Consider the following 19,511-nt stretch of genomic DNA (forward strand, 5'->3'; position numbering starts at 1 on the left):
TCGTATATACAGTCGTATTTGTGTTAATAGAGCCCAGTTGTAGCTGGGATGCGTTGTCTTTAATCTCCTTTCTAATGAGTTCAATTTTCTTATTAAAGAAATTCATAAAATCATCTGCCGAGTGGGTGGAGCTACTGGGAGGAGTCCCTTGTTGGGTTAGCGATGCTACTGTACTAAACAGAAATTTAGGATCGTTTTTGTTGAGGCGGATGAGATTTGAGTAGTATTTAGTTTTAGCTAAGGTAAGCATGCGTTTATAAGTTATTAAACTATCACTCCATGCTTGATGGAAAACCTCAAGTTTAGTCGCGCGCCATTTGCGTTCCAGTTTTCTACATGATAATTTCTGAGCTCTAATTTCTTCTGTAAACCATGGGGTGCGCCTTTTAGGGGCCCTTTTTTGCTTTAGCGGTGCTATACTATCAATAATTTCGCGCAAGGCATCGTCAAAGTTGTTAGTGAGTTTATCAATAGAGCCGACATAATTTGGGAATGGTGCTATTACCGAAGGCAGTAGGTCAGCAAGAGTCATCGTTGTGGCAGCATTAATGTTGCGGCCGCTATAGCAGTTATTATTATTATTAGCTTGTTGACAAAGAGTCAAAACTTCAAATTTTATAAGGTAATGATCGGACATTACTTTAGTATATGGAAGTATCATAACTTTGGAGGTGGTGACACCCCTGACAAGCACTAGATCTATTGTATTACCGTTGCGATGCGTGGGTTCATGTATTATTTGTGTAAGACCACAGCTATCAATTATGGTTTGGAGCGCCACGCACTGAGGGTCCGATGGGGTATTCATATGGATATTAAAGTCCCCCATTATGATTATATTGTCGGCGTGCGTCACTAGATCAGCAACGAACTCTGAGAATTCACTGATAAAGTCCGAATAGGGCCCAGGGGGGCGGTAGATAACAGCCAGGTCGAGAGGTAGCGGTGTGACAGACCTCATAGTAAGCACCTCAAACGATTTATATTTATTATTTAGGTTAGGGGTAAGGTTGAAATTTTCATTGTATATTAGTGCGACACCCCCTCCCCTTTTAAGAGGGCGGGCAACATGCGCATTCGTATAGTTAGGAGGAGATGCCTCATTGAGCGCAAAAAATTCGTCCGGTTTGAGCCAGGTTTCGCTAAGACCAATGACGTTAAGATTGTTGTCTCTAATGACCTCATTAACCAATAACGCCTTGGGAGACAATGATCTTATGTTTAAAAAGCCCATATTATAGGTATTGGGCTGTTTTGACGAGTTTTTGTTAAGATTATCCGTAGTGGCAATATTAACAATGTTGCGTTTATTATGCGTAGTGCACTTTAAATAGTTTCGACCATATCTAGGAATTGATATGACGGGAATTTTCCGATTGTTTGCTTGGTGCTGCAATAGACTGGACATATCATAATTTGCCACCTCAGTAGAATGCATGTCCACCCCTGACACAGACACAACAGAAAAAACATTATGTGAATTGTGTATTATTCTAAGAGAATTGCTATGCGTACATGGATTATCCAGCCTGGCGCTGGCTAGTTCTAGCTTAACTGACTCCTCACCCGGACTAACAGACATTGTAATTGCCTGTGACCGGGCTTGCTCTAGTGTAGTCAGTCAAGTGAGACTTAAATAGTAGTCTATGTTTCTAGACAGGATGATGGCGCCTTCCTGGTTAGGGTGAAGGCCGTCTCTCATCAGCAAGCCTGGTTTGCCCCAGAAAGAGGGCCAGTTATCAATAAACGTTAGTCCCTTCTGCCTACAGTAGCTAGCCAACCACTTGTTAAGCGAGACTAATCTGCTATATCTCTCATCATTGCCTCTCGCAGGCAGGGGGCCAGAGACAATTACTTTCTGGCGAGATCACAAGTCCTGGCTATGTTTCTCTTTGTAGTATCCGTCTTTCTCTCACCTATCTGTCTTTCCCCTGTCTGTCACCTGTCTGTCTATCTCCCACCCGTCTGTCTGTCTCTCACCCGTCTGTCTCTCACCCTTCTGTCTGTCTCTCACCGTCTGTCTGTCTCTCACCTGTCTGTCTTTCACCCGTCTGTCTGTCTGTCTCTCACCTGTCTGTCTTTCTCCCATTTCTCTGTCCGTCTCTCACCCGTCTGTCTTTCACCTGTCTGTCTCTCAACTGTTTGTCTGTCACCTGTTTGTATGCCTCGCAACAGTCTGTCTCTCACCTGTCTGTCTCTCACTTGTCTTTCGGTCCATCACCTGTTTGTCTTTCACATGTCTTTCTTTTCCCCACCTGTCTGTCTTTCACCTGTTTGTCTGTCTCTCACCTGTTTTTCTGTCCCACACCTGTTTGTCTGCATGTCCCTCACCTGTCTGTCTCTTACCTGCTTGTCTTTCTCTCACCCATGTGTCAGTCTCTTGTTCGTCTTTGTCTCTAACCGGTGGACTTTCACCCATTGTCTGTCTCTCAACTGTCTGTCAGTCTCTTGTTCGTCCCTCTCACCAGTCTGACTCATACCCGTCTGTCTGTCTTTCTGCCTGTCTGTCTCTCATTTGTCTTTGTCTCTTATCCGTCTGTCAGTCTGTTGTTCATCTTTGTTTCTCACCTACCTGTCTCTCACTTGTCTGTATTTCACCCACTGTATGTTTCTTACCTGTCTGTCTGTCTCTCACCTGTCTATCTCTCACCCATTGCCTGTCTCTTACCTGTCTGTCTGTTTCTCATTTGTCTCTCACCCGTCTGTCAGTCTCTTGTTCATCTTTCTCTCTCACCAATCTGTCTCTCACCTGTCTGTCTTTCAGACATTGTCTGTCTTTACGTATCTGTTTTCTTTTTGTCTCTTACCTGTTTGCCTGTCTCTCGCTCCTGTCTCTCACCCTTCTGTCTGTCTGTTGTTTGTCTCTCACTTGTCTGTTTCTCATCTATCTATTTCTCACCTGTTTGTCTGTCTCTCACCCGTCTGTCTGTCTCACCTGTCTGTCTCTCACTCGTCTCTGTAGCTCACCCGTTTATCAGTGCTTTGCTCGTCTCTGTCTCTCAACCGTCCGTCTGTCTCACCTGTCTCTCACTCGTCTCTGTAGCTCACCCGTTTATCAGTGCTTTGCTCGTCTCTGTCTCTCACCCGTCCGTCTGTCTCACCTGTCTCTAACCTGTCTGTCTCTCATCCACCTGTCAGTCTCACGTTTGTCCGTCTGTCTCACCCATCTCTAACTTGTTTCTTTCTGTCTGTCTCTCACTCATATGTTTGCAGGCTTTTAAACACAAGTCTCACCTAAAAGACCACGAGAGGAGACACAGGGGAGAAAAACCGTTCGTCTGTACGTCCTGCACAAAAGCCTTCGCCAAGGTGATTGCATCACATTAATGTTGAACACTTTCTCATTGGTTTTTATCATCCACATTTCCTGCTTGGGGGGTTTCACCTCTAAAAAGTCCAACCCAATGTACTTCTTTGAAAACAAAGGTGATAAAAAAACCGTCCCACAGTCAATCTGTTGCCATAATAATATACATTTTTAATACATTCACTCTGCACTGTCGAGTAAGAGTAAAAAACAATGCATGCAGGCATGTGATTTTTCCCGTCTATAGTTGGAAATCCATCTTTTTATTGCTGTAAAAATATTCAAAAATTATTTTCCGTTTTTCTTAGTTTTTTCAGACCTACAATGTGTGTTAAAATCTTGATCCGTCTCTTTGCCATACTTGCCAACAACTACGGTTTTCCCGTAATGAGTACGTTTTTTGATAGTCCATTCGGGTTTACGGCTGCAGTGGTAAAAACTATGGTTTTCCATTCAAAATTATTAACTTAAAAATTGAAGCTATGTATCTTAACTACTGTATTTTCCGGACCATAGGGCGCACCGGATTATAAGGTGCACTGCCAATGAGCGGGTCTAGTCTGTTTTTTTCCATACAAAATGCGCACCGGATTATAGGGCGCATTGAAGGGGTCATATTATTATTATTCTTTTCTAAATTGAAAACACTTCCTTGTGGTCTACGTAAAATGGAATGGTGGTTCTTTGGTAAAAATGTTGCATAGATGTTTTACAGACCATCTTCAAGTCGCTTTCTGACAGTCGCTTCAGGATGCGCCGTTTTGTGGGCGGTCTTATTTACGTCGCTCACCTTTGTTGTACCGGTGTAGCGTGCAAGGACGGGAGTGGAAGAAGTGTCAAAAGATGGAACTATTTGTTTTAATGACATTCAGACTTTACTTCAATCAACAACGGAGCAGCATCTTCTCATCCGAGGCGCACTAGTGCAACAAAGCCGGAAATGTGTCCCGTGAAAAACCGTCCGACCGGAACTTTCTAATTACTAAAGTTCCATGTGTGAATTATCTAAACCCACTACACCGGTAATTTTTAGCGCTTCCATAGCGAGATACAAGTTAGAACTTTATGCTACTTCATATTAGAAATGGCAACAGCGGAGGATGAATGCCCCATAACAAGAAGATAGAGAAAAAGAAGACGCTTGCTGACTACGGTGTCGCCACGGACAACAATGTATGAGTCTGGCTAAAACAATGCCCACAACATTCATTTGAGTTGTTTACCATGTAAGCCCAAATCAAAACTGCTCTCGACATAGAATACGTGGAATACACATTTAAGAACACACATGATTGTGGCAGACATGTGATGACTTTGGCTACAGTATAGCCTGTCTAAATGCTAAATTTCATTTTCATTGGTGTTTTAGAACAAGACAGTAGCTGACATTTTGTTCATTATTTCTACTGTTTATATTTTGACATTGAATAGTTTAATCATTTTGAAACATAAACAACATGACTGCAGTATATTTGTTATTTCATGCTACAAATCACAAATGGCTATTCAGATAAAGGAAGTTAGCTAATAGAATAAACATTGTACTCTTCATGATTTGTGCATTTGGAGCAGTTAGAAGTGGAGGGGGAGTCGAAGAGACAGAAATTGGCTATAAAAAAAAGCTGGAACAAAAAGGAAAATGCAAATTGCTCAGAAATTTGGCAGGAAGGCTCATGTCAGAGCCATCAATGCAAAAATGCCAAATTAATGTGTGAATGAACCAAAGTAATGTGTAAATAATTAGATGAACCATCTGTGGCTGTGAAGTGAACACTGGTAAGGTTATAAATACTGTATAAAGTAGGCTAACCCATGTGGTTCCTGTGGATGTAAACACAAGTTGTAATTACTGTAGTGACTAAATAACACAGTGACTGAAACAGACATAGTGACTCATTTGGATGAATGGGGTATGTATTTATGTAAACTCTGTTGATCATTTTTAAATGGTGCTTTCTTTTGCTAATTTTTGCATGTTCAATTGTTGAAAAACCAGCAGTTGGGATGGGGCGGGGGGTCTTTTTCATTAAGTTAAAATCACACACCTGAAAACCTTAAATAATAACTTGTGCACTCGCCATTAATTTGATGACAAGTGATGGACAGGTGTGTGTGTACCTAGGAGGTGAGTCCCTTCACAGCAACACCGCAGAAATGAATGTGCACAGTCCAGTTTTCCTCCGCTTTTCTTTTCATTCCTGTCAGAAACTTCTGTCCTGTGTACTCGAACAAGCAGCCTGTTGATTAGTTTAAACACTGCTGCCCTCTAGTGAGAGGCCCGTGTATCGTTCAAGCATGTTATCTATGCTTTTATCGCATCTGTTGTTTGTGTTTTGCAGGCGTCCGATCTAAAGCGCCACGAAAACAACATGCACAGCGAGAGGAAACTCCTCCAGAGCGACACAGATGCCCTGCAGGCGGCCGCCATGGCTGCCGAGGAGTCACAAATGGACAATATGAGCTGCTCCTAACACCTGGACTGGACTCTCTAGTTGTTTTTGTTTTTTTAAATGGCTGTCAAAACGTGCAAAGAAGTGCCATGTTTTCAGTCCAAACCAAACTTTGTACATAGTTGGCTCGATTCTACTTGAAATAAAACACATCTGTTCAGTTTAATGAGCAGAAATGTACAATAATTGTGCAGAGTGGACATCTAATCACACAACATGGCGAGTTTATGTAAGAAACATGTGTAATTCAAATATGGCTGCCAAACCTTTGGAGCTTTAGACGTACAGTAGCACCTTTCAAAGTGCATTGGTGGTCTGAACTGCATAAGCTTGCGTGCGTTGAAGTTATTGGATTGGATTCATAGTGTAGAAAACGACACTTTTTAGCAGCAAGAACCAACACATCATGAGAGGATCAAAAGTGGGTGTGTCAGTGCTTGATCAGCCAATCGCAGCGAGGGTTGACGTGGTAAACGTCCAAAAGGAGACAATCCGGGTGAAGACGACGCTCGCCGATGTTTCCTCCAACTTCGTAGAGACGCTGGACGCCACTGTGGGAGGGAGATCACATGACCTCGTCACATGATGTTTGGACTTTCCGTGTGTGTGTGTGTACCTGTTGTCACACTTAAAGTGAGCGGTGACATCTCTGGCTCTCATCTGTCTGTCAAGTTGTATCGCCATGGAAACTTTAGTGTGGAGAGGGGCGTGAACCTTGATGACGCCGTCACACAGCTCTGTGACCTGAACACACACACGCGCCATCAAGTAAAAATTAAAGGTGAGCGTCCTCGTCAAACGTCTCACCTGCTGCTTGTTTTTGTCGTTTCTGCTCCTGAGCAGACGTCCAGGACGTGGCAGCCCAAGTTTGTGATTGGACGCTTTATTCATTTGTCTCAGCTGCGCCAGTAGGAAGTTGGGCACCTGCCACAGGAAGCACATCAACGAGACGCACAACCGGATCCAGCTACTCGGACTCACCGTCCACAAGACGTCCTGGTTCACCACCATCAGACGTACCAGGTCGGCTCCGCCCACCGCCTTCTCCATGTCCTCCTGCTGCTTGGCCAAGGAGTGCTTGTTACCACGGTGATGGTGGGCAAAAAGATTGGGCGCCATGACCATGGAGACATTCCAGAGAGACATCCTGTTCTGGTCCTGATGGGAGACAACCTTACTGAGGAACACCAGCAGAGCCTAGGAGGCACAGAGGAGGAGGGTCTGTAACCATGGCGGCAAGGCGAGTCAAGGGGCGGAGCCTTTGAGGCATCGCTCACTCTCAGAGTTTCTTTGTGCGACTCAGGAAGCAACAACGACAACATCTGCAGCGCCTGAACCTGGTGAACAGCTGATGACACACCTACACCAACACACACACACACACTTGTCAGCTTTAGTTTGTTAGTGTCTCTGCACGTGTGTGTGTTGGTACCCAGTACAGCCTGGTAAGTCGGCAGGTGTGTGTGTGTCAGCAAAGGAGTCGGCAGCTCTCGGATAAAAAGCTTGAGCAAACCAGCAGCGTCTACCTGCCTCACTTTGGACCAGTCGAACCCCTCTGGACACCTGTCTAGCTCTCTGCGCAGGTACTACACACAAACACACGCACACACACACGTTCAGCTGTGGATCAATGTTGCATTGAATATGATTTTATATATATGTGCCGTTGAAGTGGTTGTAATGTTTGTGTTGCGTTACCTTGAGTCGAGCAGCTGATCCTGGCACCCGGAGTATACCTTCTGTCTGCAAGCCATTCTGCTCTAAAACACTCAACAACTGCACACACGCACACACACACACACACAAAGCATGAGTTAGGATGCTAACAGCTAATGGTGTATGTATATACCGTAAATGAATCAATCTATTAACCACACACACACACAGTACAAATAACCAATTAATTCACATTTGCATTAACAGGTGTGGCTGTAGGCAACCTCCTAATGTTGTTTTTCATTAACTCCACAAAATTGCTGCATTTGAAGTACGAATAGTCAGCTTTTTTGAGTTTTGCATACGCTTTAAAATGTTGCTAGTCCTGCGTGTTACCATTGTTTACGATGAACTTATCAGCAGTAATAATGCTGACTGAGCAGTTTGCTCTTCAATAAATGACTATTTGGTCAAAGGGAGCTACGTTATCCTCTTCACTTTTTCATGCTTTCCAAATGATTATCACAATTAAATATCACCAAAGACATAATTCTATTTTTTAGGGTTGTTCACCTTCTGAAAGACAACTGGAACTTTGACCCCCGGCAACTTCCTCCTGTCGTTTTCCAACAGCGTGTTGAGAGCAACGCCAAAGACAGCGCCGTCTAAAGGACGAAGGGGAAGATTTGAAGGACTTGGTTGGTACTTTCATCAGAAAATGAAACGCACCCCAGCCCCTGGAGCGTGTCGGCCGGTTGCGTTTGGTTTGCACGCCCAAAGCCTGCAGGAAGGTGGAGAGCTCGATGTGGCAGATGAAGCCCAGTCGCTTCAAGTCACCTGAGGACAGGTCGTCTGCCAGAGTAACCCCTTGAGGTGGACAGACAAACTACACGCACACACATGCGTTACACATCAACATGAATCGTGTGTGAGTTAAAAAAGTCCATCTCACTGGCTCGTCTTTGCTGTCCTCTCCCTGGAAACGCAGGCAATCCCAACAATGTGCCACGCCCCTTTTATGCTCAGCCACACCTTCAGAGTAGGGACAGTCACGCACCAGCCAATCAGCATGCCTCTCCTGGCCCGGGGCAGGAGATGAAGTGTGCGTGGAAGAGAGCGGCGTGTTGGCGGGGAATAGCGTGTCATCAGGTGGATAACAATTGGGAAGCCTGGGTCGCACTGTAAACAAAAAGCAAGTTATTTATAGTGAGAGGTGAGAAGACATGAAGGACATTTACCTGATGTTGTGTTGCGGCGAATAGTTTTGGTGGTGGTATGGAAGCGGCTCGGCGGCGACTCCGTGCACTGACTGGGAGAAGCAGGGCTTGCTTCCGAGTCCGACTGGAGAAACAGTGTCAAGACAGCCTGACTGCTCCATCTTTTAAAAAAAAAAAGTTTTTGGGTGTCATACCGCAAAAACGTCTCGCACGTCCCTGATTGGTCTGTTCCTTTCCCTCATTGTGTGCTTGTAATTGTCCAGTCTCGCCTTGACGGTCGCGGCCTGTTGGTGCGTCAGCGTGGACAGGAGCGCCTCGGCCGGGGGCGGAGCCTCTTCCGACGTCAAGCCCGTCACCAACGATGATAACCCCGCCTCTGTTAGCCACGCCTCCTCCAACTCCACCTCTGCAGGTACACAAAGAGTTTATTCACGAGGAGATGTCCCACTTTGTTGTTTTTTCCTCTCTTACCTACCGTCCATACTCTTCCTCTCTTCTTCCTCCTCCTCATCTCCCTCCCGTTCCTCTTCGATGCTTTGGACCTCTCGCCAGTACGTTTCCATAGTGATGTGCCGGGAGTCAGAGGTCGCTGTCTGGTCAGGTGGAGGCGGGCCAGAGCAGGAAAGAGATGACAACATCCTGTAGAAATATGTCAAAGGAAATCACACACTTCTGCAATATTGATCTCATTAGGCGTGTGTGTGTGTGTGTGTGTGTGTGTGTGTGTGTGTGTGTGTGTGTGTGTGTGTGCGCGCTCAGGGGAGAAGCAAGTGAGATGCTAACGCTAGCTGCAGCTGAGTGTCCATTAAGAGGAAATGGATCCTGGCAGCCAATCACATGGAAGAGTTTTCACTCAGGCCCTCTGTCTGTAATCTGACCATGTTATTTTTTCTACACTTTACATTTATGTTACTTTATTATGCTTTCAAACACACAATTGTTCAATTATTTGTTTTGTTTTGTACAATAATGATTTAAAAACATGAACTATTCACCACTTTTGTCCTGTTGGATGCATGTTATTCACAATGTTGGCTTTATTGGCAGGAACATTTACACCGAATCATCCTGATTAACAATCATGTCAACAACTATTAATATGTCATCATGTCAGCGCTGATCAGAGATCAATAAAGGGTAGCATAGGGAAGGAAAACTCACCTCCGGCTGGTTTGGCTCCTGATGGTCCAAGTGGAGAAGGAAGGGAGCAAAAGATGGAAGGAGGGAAGAGGGAGGAGCTTGGACCACACTGATGGAATATTCTTATTCCCATATTTGGACCAACAACTGGATTTATGAGAAAAACCTGAAACAAGCATATAAATAAGCATAGATAGATATGTGCTTGTATTATATGACAAATATGTTTATTAATTAATTGACCATTAATCCTCCCAAAAATTAATGACCTGATGGTTTATGTTGTAATATACGGTTATTGGTTTTACATTCTCCAAAATGACCTTTAACATTTTATTTTTTTAGTTTGCTTTGATTGTATTCATTAGGTCTAGCAAGTTTAAAACAAATATGAAAACTCAAAGTCAATTATTTTTGCTTGTTCGGACTTCGGATGAGCCCCGAATGTCGTCAACGCGCTCTCTCCGCAGCGCATGCGTAGTTAGGAGCTCGCCTACAGCGTTTCCGTGTTGTGTTGTTGCTGTCACAAGGCAGTCGCGGATCTTCGGACACGGTAAGGCCCGTTTTTGAACTCCCAGAAGTCGCTATACGAGCTCTCCGCTCTTCCGTCTCCCTTCAACGGGTCTCCCCGAGGGCCCAACACGCACGCAAAAGTCCAGACAGGAGCGAATAAAGCCTCCGTTTTAGTTGCGTTGGTTTCCTTTTAAACGGGATGGTAAGCTAACGATGATGTCGCAGTGTGTTACCAATCAGTCCTTCATAATAAAAGCCAATTTATGTTTTCAGTTTACAATTGTTTGAAACACATAAGGAGAATATAATTGTTGAGTTAATATTTCCGTAGTAATTTGGTCGTATTGGATTTCAAGTGGTCATGGGGCAATACAGGGACCATTATTTACATGTTTGTATTTATAGCTTATTTATTTTGAAAAGACGTAGATTAGTTTTTTTGTTTCAATTATTGCAAATTGCAGCCATGATGGAGACATTATATATGCGGTATTATTGTTTATTGAAGAAAATAATTAACATATTTCAAATTCACATAAACAATACAATTCGTACCATGTTTGAAATAAAAAGTTTACTGTTTGTGTGTGTGCAATTTGTTTGTTCTTTTTGAAGAAGATGAAGAACAAAGCTAGCAGTGCTCCAGGTAAAACACGCATTTCCCCACCTGTGTAAAAGTTTGTGTGTGTGTTGCTACATTAGTGATATTGGATGTGTATGTTTGCTTAGTGAACGTGAGGAGACGTTTGTGGTCATGGAAACAGTATCTCAACCAGGAGAATGCCGAAGCTGCTCCTCTAACACTCTTTATACAGGTAATGCACATTTTTTACTGTACATAGATTGATCATTTGATAATTGTCTCTTTTGTTAGTGCCAATCATTTCCTAGTAAGAAAAATGGTTTCAAAGTTGGTATGAAGCTGGAGGGAATCGACCAGGTGCATCCTTCCATGTTCTGTGTGCTGACTGTTGCCGAGGTAACAGACAGACAGTATACACTACTCACAAACATTTTAAGTATGCAAGATGTAAACAAAAGAACACGATTACTTCCAGCAGGTCGAATTTTTTAAATAATTAGCTTTATTACTGACTAATCTGCTCTCTGACAGGTGATTGGCCACCGGCTGCGTCTTCACATTGACGGCTATTCGGAATGTTATGACTTCTGGGTAAACGCCGACTCGGCTGATATCAAACCAGCAGGTTGGTGTCAAGACAACAAACACAGGCTCCACCCACCCAAAGGTAATGGACATAGCCTCGCCCATCTTAACAATGCGCATGGATAACGTGAATTTCCTCACTCGCCTGTCTCTCAAGAATCCAGTGAGGCTGATTTTGATTGGCCGCAGTATTTTCAGTCCACCGGAGCTCAGGCGGCACCCGCAGCCCTCTTCACCTGTCGCACGGATGTTAGTATACACCTGTCTGTCTGTCTGTCTGTCTGTCTGTCTGTCTGTCTGTCTGTCTGTCTGTCTGTCTGTCTGCCTGCCTGTTCGCTCGTCTTCCTGTCCGTCTCCTCATCCGTCTTTCTGCCCGTCAGTCATGTGACTTCCGTGTCGGGATGAAGTTGGAGGCGGTGGACAAAAAAAACCCAGGACTTGTTTGTGTTGCCTCCATCGCTGATGTCATCGACGACCGCTTCCTTGTTCATTTTGACAACTGGGACAACTCCTACGACTACTGGTGAGATCTTTATTGGCAACGCTTTGATTGGTTCCAGAGGAATTGATTAATTGATTATTGATTCAGGTGTGACAGCAGCAGTCCGTACATTCACCCTGTTAGCTGGTGTCAAGAACACGGGCAACCTTTGACCGCGCCGCAGGGTACGCCGCCACATTAACACCACAGTTGTTAATCAATCAATACTTAATAATCAATACTATCCATAGATCACCCAGACCCAGAGAACTTCACCTGGGAGGAATACCTGCGAGAAACTGCATCCAGCGCTGTTCCCAGATCAGCTTTTACTACGGTGAGGAGACAACAAGGAGAGGAGGTGACTTGGAAGGAGATGAGTGAGGCAAAGGAGAATACAAGGAGGAAGGCAAAGAACAGGTTTGCAGAGAAGGCGACATAGAGGTAGCGGAGGAAACACAAAGTCAAGGATGTAGAGGAGGAAACAAGGAGGCAGAGGAGGAGACCAAGAAAGAGCAGGAGACAAGAAAGCTATAGAGGAAACAAGGAAGCAGAGTAGGAAGCAAGGAGCAAGTGGAAGAGGCAAGGAGGGTGAGATAAACTCAACAAAATTGAGGAGGAGAGAAGGAGACGAACCAAATAAGTTAGGAGAGGAAAGAAAGACAGGGTTTCCCCTTAATGTATTTCATTGTGACAGCTTGCCACAGCAAAATATTATCCTCCACATCTTAAAAAGCAAGGTTTTTTTTATGTGAAAACAAATTAAAGTATTATAGTGTATTGTAGCGTACAGAGGAAGACACACAGAGTCTGATGGTCTTTTTATCTTTTATTGCCAATCTTATACCAACAACGGGCCCAATTACAACACATAATCCCTCATGTGCACATACAAGAACACTTACTCATTCTCCGCCAACACGGTGTGTTCAGGACCAGGGAAACTATGAACATATAACACACGAACATACACATTTACACCAGCAAGTAATTACAGTATGAATGGATATATATAGTTTATTATTTGCGCAATATTGACGAGTGATGTACTGAAAATTTGGCTGCCGATCAAAAAACTTTGATCGCCCCACCAGTGCTACCGAAACCGAATGTTGTGAAGACGTAAGCAATACGCACAAGATTGTCTGGGGCATATGCAGCATGTGTGCGATGTAGACATACTATAATATATCCGAGATATACCCGCGGACAGCGATCTGCAAAATGTAAGATGACATTGAAGGCTTTTAAGGAGAGAAAGGCTCCGAGCAGCGCAAAGCAAGTGTGACATCAGGCTCTCTGCAGCTCTCGCTGCTCATCCCAGACTCAGAGTGACAGAAGTAGTCTCTAAACACGAGTACAGTCTCCAATAACACCAGAAATTGATGCTAGATTTCTTGCCAGTTGCTTTTAATAAAGAAAGGGACTAAAATAATTGGAGAAATCTCTAGCAAAGTACATTGTACAACAGGGGTCGCCAACCCGTCGATCACGATTGACCAGTCCATCTTTGCGTCCCTACCAGACAATCGCGAAAATATTAGAAAAAAAAGTATTAATATGACATCAGTGACATCCCCACGCCTCTGCCTCTCTCTCTTCAGCCTCTCATCCAGCTGCTCTCGACACCGCGGCCACACCTCCCAAACGCGGCCGCGCGCTATACGCGCTCGTCTTGCAAACACGCATTGCATGACATGCTCATAAACCATCGCGCTGCAACAATGACTGAATGTCTGACCGTTGGAACAAATAGGACATTTTCTAGCATCCAACATCAAACAACTCTTCCCTCAACTACAAGTCCATGACAGTCATCGCTCACCTGCGACGAGAAGCATACGTGACTGCGTGAACATTGCGTCAAAGTACGGATTTTGTGTTGATTTATTGTGAATACTAAAGTAAACATTGACATGTGCAAAAACAGTAAGATATGATAAAATAAGGCGGCAACTAAAGAAGGACTTCCCCTCTTTTATGCCACAGGAAAAAACCCGCCAGGTGAACAGCTGATTTTACTAATTCTGGTGCTGAGGTAAAACCATGTGACTTGCGTCCCATATGTGACTGGATGAAATATATTATGGTACTAAAACTATAGTGGCCATAAACAGGTAGCTTCTACAGCAGAGGTGCCCAAAGTGTGACACAGGGGCCATCTGTGGCCCGTGACTCGATTGTCATTGGCCCAAAAAAAACATCAGCAAAAAATTGGGAAAACAGCAAGAAGCACAATGACAAAAAGCCAAAGTGTTGACATCAGCCAATAACGACACAAAGCTTTGTCTTAAAAAAACTAACAACATTTTTATATATATATATATATATATATATATTTATATATATATATACATATATATATATAAAACATAGTTGACACAGGGGTAGATCTTGCTTTGGTTTTTGGCTGAGATCAGGGATCTTGGGCTCGAAAAGGTTGGTGACCACTGTTATACGATAAGCAGCAAATATGGAACAATAGAGCAAAACGATATTATGTAAGACAACATATATGTTAATAATACTAATTAATAATAGCACAGATTTGTTTTAAATGTATGTTGATCTGCCTTTTTAAAGAAAATATATGCATCTTAGCAAATTGTGATATTGACCACGCCCCTAGCAACGCCCTCACCACCACAGGCATGTCGACAATCAAGGGGAACCCCTGAAAGAGTAGAGGTAATGTTGTCAATGATGATTGGCAATCAGGTAATGAAGTTGTGTGTCCGATCAGAGAGGTCCACACGGCTTTCAGATCAACCAAAGACTGGAGGCGGTCGATAAGAGGAACCCAATGTTGATCCGTGTTGCCACGGTAACAGCAAAAGACGACTACAGAGTGAAGGTATTGATGTTCATGTGACTTTATACCTGTCGATCTGTAGCCTCATGTACGTGTGTGTTTGTGTGTATAGGTGCACTATGACGGATGGTCGCATCACTTTGACGTATGGTGCGACATCGACTTGTGTGATCTTCATCCAGTCGGCTGGTGTCAACGCACAGGACACCCACTGGAACCACCTCCAGGTCAGTTGGTCGGGTCTGAGCAAGTCAAGTCTACTTCGTCCTTGTCACTCATTGTGTGTTTGTGTTTGTGTGCACTACAGAGTGGTCTACCCCTTCTCAGGACGTGTGTCCCACATCTGGTTGCAGAGGAGTGGGACACATCAAAGGACCAAAATACACAGGACACCACAGGTACACATCTGCTGAATCATGTTTTTTTTTTTGTATTACGTGCTGATTTGCCGTGCATGTGTCCCAGTGCCTTCGGATGTCCCTACTCGGACATCAACATGCGCAAGGAGCTGGTGGTTCCTGACAGGCTTGGAGCTGTCACTATGCACCACCATGGCAAACAGTCAGAAGGGTAATCTCATATTTGTTGTGATTTTAAGTAGGAGTGTCCCGATACAACTTTTTCACTACCGATATTGGAGCATTGAGTATTGGCCAATACCAATTTTAATCCGAAACGATATCAGCAGAAATTATACATAATTGTATTATTTTATTAAAAGTGTGAAATGTTAGAAAAGGTTTGTTCAAGTGAAATTATTCAAACAGAGAGCAATGGTAGGTTCATACCTACAACACTAACCTATTTGTTACTGACCTTCAGGAATGGACTTATGCTGTCTTTAAGTTGAAGTGGAGATGTAATTTTTTCTTGGCGACACCGAATTGAATGATGCAGACACGTTTGCTACTGGATACTTTCTAACACGCTTCTGCCTTTAAGTAATATGCAACTATAATTATTTGATACTATTATTGTTCAAATACTATATAAATAACTTGTGTGCTGTGGTATAGCCTGTAAACTACCATGTTTACCTTTTGTAAATAACTTCACAAAAATACAAGAAAATACCAACCTTATGTGCTCATTGGAGGTCATTTAAATGTTCATTGGTAGTCCAGTTTTGGACAAGTAGCGTAAATTCAGGACTATAAAAAGCTACTTTTTTCCTGCCGCTTATAAAACGGTGTGGCTAATTTATGAATGTTTCTTCGCTAACGGCCGTAATGTTTTGTGTTCAACAAAAAGTTTTCATTAAACACAAGCAGAGACACTGAAAAGGTGTGTTGTTGTTTGTGCTATGGCGCCATCTTTCGGACGAAATCGCTCACTGCAGGTGCTGCAGGTTGACCGTTTACAGTATTTCCTTCCGTTTTGTTCATTGGACCGTAAGTACAAATACCGCTCTGTCTTCTTGTCGTCCATAGTTTTTCTTCTTGTATGGATTCTTCATTCATCACTCCAAGTATGTTTTACAATATACCGTAACTAAATATTTATACTCACTAAATCGTCCCATTTGTGATGTCTGTAGCAGTGTTTTCATGCATATTTGTACGTGCTATTGTAATGTTATGAAGCTAGAGTCGTTAGCATTAGCTAATATGCTAACACGTTTACAAGTGTCTGTTAGTATTATTAACTTACAACGCCATTCTTTATGTATCGTTTCAGTTTCACAAATTCCTCAGTAAATTCACAAAAACGCCATCGTGGAGTTATTAAGTGTGTTTAGCTGGTTAGAGAGCCAGCTTTCGCAGCTAGTGGGTCCATGACGATGACTTCGGTTTTGTTTGACTAGTTGTTATACTGCCATGTGACAGGCACCGTTTGGAAACAATTAAGGTTTGTAAATAAACATTTACAAAATCTTTCTGTGTAAATAACTCATCTCACATTGTATACATCTGCGAGTTGTCATCCAGTGCGGCTAATATATGGAATAAAAAAATTGTCTTCTTAAATTTAGTGGGTACGGTTTATATACTGGTGTGCTAATAGTCCGGAAAATATGGCAAACGCGGTGCAGGAGATTTTCGATGCAAGCCGATATCAACATCGGATCTGGACACTCCTAATTTTGCGTAGATGTGAGCAAAGTGTGACAGCAAGGAGGATATGACGTCTATGATGTGACTGGCCTGTCCAGCAGGGAGAGCATTGAGGTGAAGACAGAGTGCAGAGACTCCCCGCTGTCTCCTATGGTAAAAAGAAGACGAATGAGTGACAGGTGAGACAAACAACAGATACAATTTACATGCATGGCCATATACGGCGCAATTACATTTTCGTCTAGATCGATGTAAAGATGTGTTAGAACACATTTATGTTCACCTTTTGACTGTAACTCCGCCCCAGGATACACCAGGCTCCAAATTGTCTCTCAGTGAAACAGGAAGAGGAGGAGCTAAATCATCCGGGCACCGGTCCAGGTACAGTACGGCATCGTTACATTATGACTGCTGTGTCGAACAGTGTTTGAGTTCAAACAATGTGTTTTTCTCCCAGCAGCTCAAGAGTCCAGCCTGCAGGCCGTCCTTCACCAGTCCGTCTTCCTGTCAGCTGTGACGGCTCAGCCTGGCAGCGACCCGTTGCTCTGCTGGGAGCAACACCGCAAACTCCTGCCAGGAGTCACCGGGGTTCACGCCAACGCTGTGCGGCACTGGAGCGTGCAGCAGGTTTACTGTACCTCCTTTAGCGTGTGTCTCTGACCATCAGGTGTGTCTCTGACCTGTCCACCATCTGTCTGCAGGTGTCACAGTTTATCGAGTCGCTGCCTGGTTGCGGAGACTTGGCCAAAAAATTCAGCGATGAGGTAAGACAAGCCACTGATCACTACCTGTATATCACGTTCAACGTTGCTGTGATCTGATTGGCCTCTGACTCTCTCCAGCAAATAGATGGGCGGTCTTTTCTCTTGCTCACCCAGCGAGACATCGTCAGAATCATGTCGATCAAACTTGGACCCGCTCTCAAAATTTACAATTCCATCCTGATGTTCAAACATGCTGAATGCATGTCACATGACAGGGACAAGAACCAATCAGATGACAAAAGACAATCACGTGACCTGAATAAGCATACATACCATAATGAGGAAACGAGCCAATCATTTGACAAGGACAAGAAACTGTCAAATGAAATAGACAACAAACAATCTTGTGACATGGACAATAACCAATCATGTGACGGGAACTATAACCAATTACATGACAAGAACCAGTTATGTAATGAGGACAAGATCCAATTTTGTGACAAAGACGAAAACCAATCGAGTGACATGGACAAGAATGAACCACATGACGGGGACAAGAACCAATCACGCGACGAGGACAAGAATACTTGAATGGTCAAGGCGCTCCTCATGTAATGTATCTGTTTCCATACTATTGTCAATCAAACTGAAACCTTTGAAGTACTCTCAGGTGTTTATATAGCATACAGAACTGTAGTTTTTGTATTTCGTATTTGTGTTATACATAGAAGGAGATAATCCTATTTTCTAACACAACTTTTGTCTGCTTTTGCTGCTCCCCCAAAAATTCCAAAGAGACATTCCCATGTGTTATTTATCTTATATTAGCTTAAAAACTTAAATGGTGAAAATGCTGAAAAATATGGTGTAAAATGTTAGCTTAGCATGTTAGCTTGAACTGCTGTTTTTGATTTTTGTCTTCAAGAAAACCTCCTGTTTGTATGAGGTCATCAGAGATAATATTTATATTTTTGCTCTGTATCATATTGTAAAGAGTCTATTTTGCTTCTCTAGAGGTCTCTATTTTCCTCCCTGGTACATTTTTATTTTATTTTTTTCCTTGTGATTTTCATGTCAATCAAACAACGTGGCGGAGCTTGCTGCATCCAAACCCACACGCTAACCACTCAATATTGTAATCTTGTGTTTGGAGTGGGATTGTAGAGTTAGCATGGGACGAGATACGTTAGACACTCAAGTCACTTTCCTCAGGTTGCTATAGTAACAACAGACTACTAGTAGTATTTATATTCAAATTTGCTACACTTGCCAGTCTTTCAATAAACATTTGGATCTGAGAGCTGCTCATTCATTTTTGATTTTTTTAGCTGAAGTTCTTATTGCTAAGCTAACTTCCGCTGTTGAGATCTATGACATTATGGCGAAATGTAGCACTAATTACACCTAATGCTGCTATATTAAAAAAAGAGGTGATGTTGAAGATATTCAGAGAAACGTTAGGTTTATTTATGATACTCTTTAGAATTTTGTGGGCAACAGTACCTCTGCCCCCTCATTCCTTTTCATCGTTAGTGCACGTTCATACTTAAGTTCCTGTCACTTCCTTAGAATTCCAGTTATTCCCGGATATGTCCTTTATATTTATTGTTAACACACTTTATCAACTCTTAGCCCTTCAATTCAAATGTTACCATTTCAGTGGTCAACCAGCAGGTTGGGGTGTTCCAGTAAAGTATCCAGAAATATTCCCTTTTTTTCCAGTAAATTACATCATAAACACTGAAATAGATTTCCAAGTTTTTTTAGGGTAATCTCCCTCTTTAAATAATTCATGTTCACAGTTCAGAGTGGAGGACGTCACAGCAGGTCAGTTTAGGTCAGCGTCTGGTCCACTTGATCAAAGTCTCTGGCGATCGATACAAGAAGATCAGTTTGGCGTATAGCTCTTCCTCCAGCTCCAGCTCGCCCGTCTCCCGCACCTGAAAGACCGACATAATATGGTGAGATGTTAAAACCCATAACCATCATGACCGTGGCGGACTGTATGC

General features: G+C 43.1%; 4 protein-coding genes across 9 annotated transcripts in view; 2 read left to right on the forward strand and 2 right to left on the reverse strand.

Annotated features, from left to right (window-relative positions):
• zbtb14 (zinc finger and BTB domain containing 14) overlaps positions 1-6,014 on the forward strand; it is a 22,327-nt gene extending 16,313 nt beyond the window's left edge. The window contains exons 10-11 of one of the 2 annotated variants that reach the window (XM_062021335.1): positions 3,214-3,309; positions 5,647-6,014. In XM_062021335.1, the coding sequence (XP_061877319.1) occupies positions 3,214-3,309; positions 5,647-5,778 (228 nt within the window). In that variant the 3' untranslated portion in view covers positions 5,779-6,014. The remainder of the gene's footprint in view (positions 1-3,213; positions 3,310-5,646) is intronic. The other variant, XM_062021334.1, reaches the window with a different exon arrangement.
• On the reverse strand, positions 5,032-10,489 carry arhgap28 (Rho GTPase activating protein 28). Of its 5 annotated transcripts, XM_062021324.1 has the most exons (15): positions 10,040-10,489; positions 9,792-9,936; positions 9,102-9,269; positions 8,825-9,036; positions 8,652-8,754; positions 8,366-8,592; positions 8,143-8,299; positions 7,987-8,078; positions 7,456-7,533; positions 7,190-7,343; positions 7,035-7,117; positions 6,739-6,954; positions 6,565-6,681; positions 6,374-6,501; positions 5,032-6,308 (listed from the first exon to the last, which is right to left on the reverse strand). In XM_062021324.1, exons 1-15 carry the CDS (start codon positions 10,100-10,102, stop codon positions 6,188-6,190), a joined length of 2,064 nt encoding a protein of 687 aa, XP_061877308.1. In that variant the 5' UTR covers positions 10,103-10,489; the 3' UTR covers positions 5,032-6,187. The 5 variants fall into 5 exon arrangements, with proteins under 5 accessions (XP_061877308.1, XP_061877309.1, XP_061877306.1 ...); XM_062021325.1 differs by having other exon boundaries at positions 7,035-7,343; positions 10,268-10,489; XM_062021322.1 differs by having other exon boundaries at positions 7,035-7,343.
• LOC133630067 (lethal(3)malignant brain tumor-like protein 4) lies at positions 7,051-18,800 on the forward strand. The gene is made up of 20 exons (XM_062021327.1): positions 7,051-7,340; positions 8,894-9,042; positions 9,183-10,323; positions 10,899-10,929; positions 11,013-11,098; positions 11,158-11,262; positions 11,398-11,533; positions 11,609-11,700; positions 11,832-11,974; positions 12,041-12,117; positions 12,184-12,269; positions 14,676-14,786; positions 14,857-14,971; positions 15,052-15,142; positions 15,210-15,314; positions 16,897-16,977; positions 17,106-17,179; positions 17,256-17,425; positions 17,500-17,562; positions 17,641-18,800. The coding sequence occupies exons 4-20, from the start codon at positions 10,902-10,904 to the stop codon at positions 18,091-18,093; spliced, it is 2,016 nt and encodes a 671-aa protein (XP_061877311.1). The 5' UTR covers positions 7,051-7,340; positions 8,894-9,042; positions 9,183-10,323; positions 10,899-10,901; the 3' UTR covers positions 18,094-18,800.
• LOC133630064 (piezo-type mechanosensitive ion channel component 2-like) overlaps positions 18,178-19,511 on the reverse strand; it is a 37,008-nt gene continuing 35,674 nt past the window's right edge. Inside the window, 1 exon segment of the mRNA XM_062021321.1 lies at positions 18,178-19,442. Coding sequence (XP_061877305.1) covers positions 19,341-19,442 — 102 coding nt within the window. The 3' untranslated portion in view covers positions 18,178-19,340.

This window comes from Entelurus aequoreus, linkage group LG15 (genome assembly GCF_033978785.1).
Source record: "Entelurus aequoreus isolate RoL-2023_Sb linkage group LG15, RoL_Eaeq_v1.1, whole genome shotgun sequence".
Classification (NCBI taxonomy): Eukaryota; Metazoa; Chordata; class Actinopteri; order Syngnathiformes; family Syngnathidae; genus Entelurus; species Entelurus aequoreus.